This window comes from Anser cygnoides, chromosome 1 (genome assembly GCF_040182565.1).
Source record: "Anser cygnoides isolate HZ-2024a breed goose chromosome 1, Taihu_goose_T2T_genome, whole genome shotgun sequence".
Classification (NCBI taxonomy): domain Eukaryota; kingdom Metazoa; phylum Chordata; class Aves; order Anseriformes; family Anatidae; genus Anser; species Anser cygnoides.
Window position 1 is genome coordinate 127629349 of NC_089873.1, and position 9440 is coordinate 127638788.

At 44.1% G+C, this 9440-nt stretch overlaps 1 protein-coding gene across 2 annotated transcripts in view; it reads right to left on the reverse strand.

Moving 5' to 3' along the window:
- The window catches only part of SMS (spermine synthase), a 49346-nt gene extending 40206 nt beyond the window's left edge, over positions 1 to 9140 (reverse strand). Inside the window, exon 1 of one of the 2 annotated variants that reach the window (XM_066980866.1) lies at positions 8931 to 9140. In XM_066980866.1, the coding sequence (XP_066836967.1) occupies positions 8931 to 8982 (52 nt within the window). In that variant the 5' untranslated portion in view covers positions 8983 to 9140. Of the gene's footprint in view, positions 1 to 8583; positions 8854 to 8930 lie in introns of those variants that run through there. The other variant, XM_066980856.1, reaches the window with a different exon arrangement.
- Between the last annotated feature and the right edge of the window lie 300 nt (positions 9141 to 9440).

Genomic DNA, 9440 nt, shown 5'->3' on the forward strand with positions numbered 1-9440 from the left:
CTCAGTTATTGGATGTCAATGTTAGTGAGCTGGATTAAAATTAATCCAGTATTAACTGGATGACCTATTATCAAATTGCAGAATAACAGTAACATCATATCTCAAAGTAATACTAGTAAGCACATACCTTGCAAAATGGACCTTACAGTCACTGTCTTGGCACTTATGTTTAACACTTTCACAATTGTTTACCTTAATCATTTGAAATTCAACAATGAGAATGGCATGTTGGCTCCACTATCCAGGAGAATTGAAAAGGTACAGTGCTTCCAGTGGTAGCATTTGAGAGTCAATGTTTAATTTCCACTGAGGTTTTTTTTAAAAAGGCAAAACTTTTTTGAGAAGTCGTAAAATTCTGCTAGAAGGACAGATTTAGAAGGACAAGAATTATTACAGTACATTCAGTCACAAAACACCATGACAGAGTTTAATTAGTGAGAACAGAACATAAGATTTATTGGACTATATATCACAGCACTCCCACCCTTTATCTCAAACTCCCGTGAAATTTCAAACACATCATTTAAATGAGGAAGTAAGGAACGTTAACAAGGTTGCACTGTTTATTCCTCATCATGCAAGATCTGTTACAAATGCTTTCCTAGGAACAGCAATCCTTCCATCAAGGAGATTTTCTTACTATAACAGGACCTCTGCTGCATAACAAACCTGCACCAGCAGCAGAGCACCATTAAAATAAAAAAGGATTCTAATACACAATTATTTTTTGTCACTCCAAGTGAATATCACATTTCAGGTATCAATGGTCATTCTACATCTATTTTGTGCCTTGGTGTTAAGAACTATGCTGTTTAGTGCTTTTAGAATACACCAGAAGCATACAATCCAGGTAGCGGATACACCACTATCCTACAGAGGTGTTTTTTTTTTTTTAACATATTCTCACTAGAGAGAACACCAAAGTAAAGGGGCAGAATGAAAAGACCAAGAAACATTAAAGAACATACTTGTTGCACGAAATATACTTTTCTGCTTTACTCCCTCCCTCCCCCTTCTTACCAGGACAGCAAGCCTTCAGACAAGCCAAACTGCAAAGTCAAGCATCAAAATAAAGTTAACTTCTCATAGGTACAGGCATCTTTATTAAAAAGCAGACAGAATTGCCTGTACAGTGCATGCCATTTTTCTATTAAGACAAACTCTGCATGTAATAATTTGTTGCAGTTTTAGAACTGAATATAAGCATAACTTAATCTCAATTAAATTAACCCAAAGGTTTAGAAATCCAAATACACTACAGAGTTGCAGTTATCTCAGAGCATTCAAGTCCATGTTATAGCATCTTAATATTGATAAAACAAATCTATGTGACCTTTCAGCCTGTAGCTGGGTTTAACATACTTTTTCTTTAGTTTCTTTACCAGCTGCTCCATAAGCAGCTGTTTGCACACAGCAACTTGGAAGTGACCTACCTGGCTGTAAACAAATGTGACTTGAGACAGCCAAAGACCAGAACTTAACTAGAAGCTCTTGCTAGTGCCACACTAAAATGCTATGGAAGGAAAGAAAAAAGGGGGGAGGAGGGAGTTCCACAGAAGAACTGCTTGTGTGATGTGCAAGAATCCAATCACAGCAATGAAAGAATGCTTTAATGTAAAGATAGCCAATAAACCAATACAAGCATTAAGTTTGTTTTCTTACTTAAAGCAACCACCTAGCACACATGAAGTTATTAGCTGTACTACCAAGCCTTTTCAAGCACAGATTTAGTCACTGCAGAAAGAACAAGAAAACACTACCAATATAGAGCTTACTCACACTTGAAAACTAACTTTAGGTGTGGATATTGAAGTGCTTATTAATGTATTTTTATAACCATGTGCCATGCATTAATTTCCCCATCACCCAGTCAGACCAAAGGGGCACTCCCCAATTAATATATTCTTGACTTTTCAGAGAAGATCAGACCCTCACTGCAGGCCATTTTGCTTTTTAAGATCACGCAGTGGTAGGGTAGAATGAATCCTACTGACCAGCTGAGGATGTAAGTATCTTGCGGATTGTTACAAATGCAGCCACACACTTTAGCAGAGATTAGATCGGGCAGACTGACTCAAAGAAGGCTTAAAACAGGTCACTTAAGCAAAGCAGCTCAGCCTTGTTACAAACATTTACTAACTTTATTTTGCTGGTCTCCACAATTTTGTCCCCCAGAACCTCTATGCACTTGCTCACCTGATGAATGACAGGTAGAGCTTAGAAGCAGCTTAGAAGAACACCAGGTACATGCAGCCTCCACATGATGCCACAATCCTGTGGAGATCTCTAGGAGCAAGTATCTACTCTCCACAACAGTCCCCTTAAAAACATTTATCAGTGCAAAACAATAAGCAATCAAGCATAGCAGACGCTGGTCTGCAGGAAAGCTCAATCTTCCCAGTCACCATTGGTAGAATACCAAAGAAAGGAAAAGAAACCTTTCACTGTAACAATGGCTGCCTACAACGGAGCCAGGAAAGTCAAGGTTAACACACTCGCAGCATGTCTGAAACCAAAACTACTTGAGGGGAAGAATGAAGACAACCACCACCTTCCAGAACCTACCTTGATTATATTTGCATAAGCATTTGATTATCATCTCTGACATAACTGAGGAAAGAGTTACTCAGCAAATCAAGCATTACAAACAAGTTTTCCTGGCTTACTCACTGCTTGTAGATTCATCAATATCCAAGAGCTCACTTCTGATGGCTCCCACACCACAATGCACTGATGAATTTTAAAGAGAACACCACAGAGAACGTATCGATGGCTTTTGCCTCATTTGATTTTGGCAAAGCTTCTAGAAGCCCTTGAGGAAACACTTCCAGCCAGCTATTAGAGAGGAACGTCTTTCAGTTCAGCCGGGTGAGTCCTACAGGAACATTCCCACTAGGGAAAAGAGTTTAAGACCAAATTCTGGCAACCTGGACAACTCCAAAGCAAAAGCTATTCGAGCACAGTCCCCCCAGAGAAAAAAAGAAGGGAGGATAAAAGCAGCAAAGAACTGCTGGGTCACTCTACCTTCTGCAGGTACAGAGATCACATGTAGATTTAAAGAATGCTAGAAACAGTCTCTTCAATTCACTCTGACATTGACGAATGACTTTCTGGATTTTTCAGAAAAATGCATACTTTAAAAGGGGTTTTGCTATTCCTGGAATCTAATTACATCTAACTGATAGTTAACTTTTTAATTACTAATCTTCTGGAACAACACTGAACTGTTCATCCAAAACCCTGTAGTCCTGTGGTAGCTCTAGAAGAAACATTTACAGGCCTAACAAGCAGCATCTGACATTCTGAAAAGTCACACTGCTCTGTTTAGTTTCCCCTACACTGTTATTTCACCCTGTAATGGTATTACAGGTTTTTCCACTTCGTATAAATTCACTATTTTTCAATACAGATGAAGCCTTTGCACACCAACAGACTTGAAATATACAAAACTCATTACATGAAATATTTGTCACACTGCTCTGGACAACACACTGGAAGCATCTTTCATCTTTTAAATGTTTAAGACTCTCAACCCAGCCTCTCCCAAGGCTTGCTGCTTGGTCAAGTTTAATTTTGCATGGGAAGGCTGCATTTCATTAAACCTCTTGTAATGCTGTATCCCAACAGATCATCAGTGCTGAGCAGCACCTGAAGACAGAAGCCAAAGGCAATTGCAAGCCAACATTCTCACACATTACATCTGGCACACCACCTTTGCACACAGCATGTTTACGTGCTCAGAAAGCTTCCTTCATCTGACACATGGCCTGAACCTTAACATCAACAAGTGTGGTTTTAACACCTCCGCTCCACTAGCTTCATTTGTCTCTCCCAGTCATGTGTAAACTCAAGTCCATCAACTGGTATATAAAGACTGTTCACATTTTAAACAATATTATCACCTGTTGAAACACCCTCAAGCCTGAAAGACCATTTTGTAGAGTTACTTGAAACATCTTATAAACTGGACTTTTTCAGAACAATACGACCAATTATTTTTTATATATTTAAGGATGTCAAACACTGCAGTACATAAAGCAGTATTATTCAAACAGCTGTAAAAAAAATGGATGTGAGGACTGTTGAGTCTCTACACCCCCTAGACCATATATATTCAGGCTTCACCTGATGGCATTTCTTTATGCATAAAAATGGGCTGGAAGTCTAAGACGTAGCATTACCAGCAGAGTTAATAGCACCTTCTTACACTGTAATGGATGCTTCAGCCAAGACAGCTTCATGTATTTTAACTAATTTGTAAAGCAGTTAGCGCCTCTGCTTTAAAAAAGTGCCTCAAAAATAAAACACACACACAACCCACCCTTTTTGTAAATGAAGCTCATCTTCAGTAAGTACAATTACAGAGCAAAACACTAATCAAAGAACAAAATTTGCTAGTCAAATACAATACCCATGGTGCCAGTTCAGGTATGCACAAGAAAGCTGTTAGTAAATAATTCACCTCTTAATATATCACCCACATCTAAAATGTTAGTGGATGTGAAGTGCTGCAGCTATTAGCCTTTTTTATTATTATTTAAATGCATTCCTGCTGATGACAGGCTTAACACTTCTCAGGAATTTTTTTTCCACATGCACTTTCAAAATTAAGCAATTGATCCCATGGACAGGAACAAAGCTACAGGCAGAAGACCTAAAAAGGAGGCTCAGCCTGCAGGTAATACTCTCTTCTTTCCATCTCCATAAAAAACACTAACTTGAAGAAAAAACAGAACACATACACGCACATGTCCACTTACCCCTTTTCTTAGAGATCCAAGTGTTGCCTTACCTGCAGTACAGCCCTGTAACTCCCAGTGTGAGCAAATCCACACAGCAGTTTCACTAGTTTCTTTCATTAACGGCATCAGCTCTGGTAATCTCTGCTTTCCCCCCAACAACTCACTCATCTACGCCCTGCCCTCAGTCTTGCCAGCACATCTGTTCGTGCAGCTGTATAATGAACTGCATAATCCCCTGTGCCCCAAGCAATAATCCCAAACACTAAAATGTAAAACTCAAGTTAGTTTTCCAACAAGCTCTTACCTTTTCAAAGCAACTTCCCAAAGCAAGTAACAAAGAACAAGTCTGAATGGAGTCTCCATGTATCTTTCCCTCTCATTAAAAGATCTTGAAAAACATTAAGGATTTCTATATTCAACAGCACAGAAAACTAAGCTTCTATGACACCCTCATGCATGGATGAAAACACTCCCATGTATGAGCAGATTTACATTATGTAGTAATCTAAACTCAATTCTGTTCAGGTATAAGACCTCAAGCATTACATACTTTCATAATGAAGCCGTTAAACTAAGTAACTCTAGTCCCAAATTCCTCATTTCTGATGAACTAACCAATTAATAAGAATGTCATTAGCCCAGAAGTAAAAGGCACGACTAAAGCCTTCTCTGCCCCAATTAAGGAAGGTGAATGAACAGTGTCCTTTTTCATAAAGGAGGGGTTTGTTAAAACAGTCTTTGTGCATTTCAGGATAAGGAACACTATGCTGTCTGCCTGCTGAAGCTGTCTGGTTATCTGTTCAGGGAGCCACAGATAAAATACTTCTGCCCAACAGATCAAGCCCCACAGTTCCTACTTTAATGAGCTTGAGGAGCCAACCATAAAGTCAGGTTGCATTAGCCAGCTGACAAGGATTCAGTCCTACTTATACCTAACGCTTTTTTTTTTTTGAGATGAAGATGCATCATTAGATGAGGTGTAATTACAAAGACATAATCATGAAGACAGTCAAAACAGCCTTTTTTATTCTAATTTGTAGATTTTGTAGTACATTACTAAATCTAGCAGTTTTCTTTTAGCTTTCAGGAGATTGAGGTACATGCTTTCATTCAAGCAACCCCATTCCCAAAGCAGTGTTTTTCCTCACCCTTCCCACCACCCCCAAACTGAAAACAACACAAAAGGAAATCCCACTTTCTCCTTTTTTACTTCTACAACCATGCTTCCATTACTGGCAGCACTCAATAAGTCCAACTACCAACCTCACAGAAGGGAGGTCAGCAAATATTAAAAAAAGCCTAATATTCCAATTATTCATTCTCAAGATACTTGTTGGGTACACACTTTTATTCTGAAGAATGAACTGAACATGGACCACAGTCCCATATCCTGAGCAAACTGAACTGCCTAAAGACAACAGGGCTGCCATTGAAGGTTTTTGGCACATGACAAGCAAATAAGCCCATAGGGATCACCCATCAGAACGCACACCATTCTACGGCATAAGCAGTCGCTAGCTAATAGCTGCACAAGTATTAACATGTGATAAAATCCTACCTGAGATCCAAACTCTGCCTGAGGTCCTACAGAGCTGCATCCCCTCCAAGTCCTTTCACTGATACCCAACTACAGCTTTCCTCAGGACCCTCAGAAGATTGAGGATTAAAACAAGTTACACGCAAGAGGATTAATAAGGAGAGATTCCTATAAAGTGTTAACAACTCAGAAAGACTATCCCATATTTTACAGTCATGTTCAGTCCTGATACTAGACAATACCAGCAGTCTTTCTTCCTTTCAGGAATAGGAAAATACTGGATAGATACTATACTGGGTGTTAAACAAACACTCAAACATTATATTCAAATAACTTCAACTATCATACATAACAACCCTTGTATATAACCTGGCACAGGCTGCCCAGAGAAGCTGTGGATGCCCCATCCCTGGAAGTGTTCAAGGCCAGGCTGGGTGGGGCTTTGGGCAACCTGGTCTGGTGGGTGGCATCCCTGCCCATGCCAGGCAGGCTGGTACTGGGTGATCTTTGAGGTCCCTTCCGACCCAAACCATTCAATCATATGCAGGTTCTTACTTGAAGACACCATGACCATGTATACTTACTGCAAGATGCATTATAATGGAATATGAATGAACTATTGAAAAATACTTGCTCTCAGAGGGTAAAGTCTTGCTTTTCTACAAGCTAGGAGTCAACAGCTGTATTAGAACCTACGAAAAATAACTCACCAAGAACTGAGCACAGATAATGTTTCAAGGAACAAAGAGTGTGCATCAACCAAGAAGTTAGCAGATTATGCATTTTCTAGAATACAAGAATGCTACAGCTTCAGCTGAGATGTAGTGGTAGTATTACCCTTACAAGATAATAGAAGGTTCAAAACCACACATCTGATTATAATAAGCCATTTCAGAACATTCAGAAGTTTTACTAAGTAAGTTAGAAAAAAATAGTTGATGTTCCATGATTTTGCATTAGAATTTAAGTCCTTTACCACAAGTTTACATTCACCAATCTTTCTCTACAGACAACTCTTTATGGCTTGGCCACAAGCATTAGACAAAAGGAAAATGCCACACGAAACGTACACTACAGCCAACTTCAGAGCTGTCATGGGCTCTGAAAAGTTCTTTGCCTCTCACTACAAATGTCTATTGTGCTGAAACAAATGCAATGAGAAAAAGCTTCTTCCTTCCTTTGGTCTGCACAGCGACACTTCTGCATCCATCCTAATTGGTGAAAGATGCAAGCACTGTCTTCAAAAGAAAACGGAAATGGAGTGAGAAGTGTTTAAAATCATTATCATGGTCTCTATTTAATTAATGGTATAGTTTTAAATATCATAGAGCAGTTAATACAACTCTGGTTTGTTTTCAGTACACCTAGTCCTACACCTTCCTCTGACGTTTCTGACTCCTCTGCAGATGCCAGCACTGCAATGTATGAGAGCTGTGTGCACCAAGCAGGCAAACAGATCACTGCACTGGGGCTGGGGAAGAACAGGAGGTTCCACAAAACTGGATTTTAGACTGGCTTAGCTTCTTGGTTCTGTTCATACTGTTGGACATGGTGCTTAGGGACACGGCTTAGTGGGTGACATTGGTGGTAGGGGGATGGTTGGACCAGATGATTCTGAAAGTCTTTTCCAACCTGAATGATTCTAAGGAAAATGGCAGGACGACGTACGGCATGCTGGTGTCTGCTTACCATGAGTGACCAAGCTGCACTTTAAGACCTCACCATAAAACCACCTAGAAGACTTTCACCTTGAAGCATATTTGCATATTCTAAAGCAAACTGCTTTGAGAACAACTCCATTCACATCCTCCCCCCTCTCTGCTCTCAGTGTCTCCCTGAGGCTCCAACACAGCAACATCACGAAGGGCACAGTGCGCAACAAAGCCCTGGGGACAGAAAAACCCCTCTTCCCACTCAACCTATCGACAGATTTTCTTTGTAGATGCGGAGAACTGCCTTCACTCCTACCTCCCTGCGAAAACAAACAAAAAACACATAATAAATGGAAGTGTTGCGTGGGGGGTGACCAGGCAGCAAGTGGACGGAGGGGGGGGTGTCTCACCACCACCCCTGCCCGCGCTCGGCCCCCAGCAGGGCTCCCCCCGAACGAGGAGGCCTTTTCACCCATTTTGCCTGCCGAGAAACGTGGTGGCTTCCTCCTGGTTCTCGGCTCCACCGTGCCCCCTACAGCCAGCCAGCCGCGGAGCGACGCTGCCTTTCGTTTCCAACGACTCCCCTCACGCCTCTGCTGCGGGATTAAGGACGAACCCCCCCGCCCCCCCCCCCCCCATGCCTTTCACCCACCCTTTCCCACCCTCACGGGGCTCCACCGCCACCCTAAGGCCTCCATCTCCACCCCAAGCGGCACCCCGGCGGCCGGGGGCCCTGCCCGAGGCAGGAGGCGAAGGCGGGCCCGGCGGAGGCCGCGGCGGGGCCGCACCGCGCAGGCAGCCCGGGGGCGGTGATGGCGGCGGCGGGCGGGGGAGAGACGAGGGCACCTGCGCGGCGGGGGACGGAGCGGGGCTGCCGCAGCCGAGCCGAGCCTCGGGGCCCGGCGGGAGGGCGAGCACCGCCGCTCCCACCGGGGCTACCCCCCCGGGGACGGGGAGAAAGGTGTGCGGGAAGGGTCCCCTCAGAGCCCTTGCGGGTACCTGTGGCGCCGAGCGTGAAGTCCAGAGTGCTGTGCCGCGCTGCTGCTGCCATAGTGAGGTAGAGCCCTGTGCCATGCCTGGAGGAGGAGGCGGCGGCGCGGCAAACGCGGCGGGGCAGCCTATATGGGCGCGGGGGCTGCGGCGGCGCCGCGGGGGTGGGCGCGCACCGGGCGGGGCTCGGGAGGCCGGGGCGGGGCGGGACGAGATGGCGGCGCCGCGGCCGTTAGCGGGAGGGAGGGGGCGCGACGGGACGGGACGGGGCGGGAGGGGAGGAAAGGGGAGGCGGCTCTTGGCCGAGATGGCGGCCGCGGCTGGGCCCCGCGACGGGAGATGGCGGCGGCTTGTCGGGAGCCGCGGTGGCTCCCCGAGCCGGAGCCCGCGGCCCCTCAGCGGTGGCGGTGCCGGTGCCCGCCTCTCTGAGGCTCCCACTCTGGGCCTCCGCACGCCGTCCTGCTGGGGCTAGTCGTTACGGATGGGGAAAAACAAAATAAAAAATAAAAACCAGTCTCG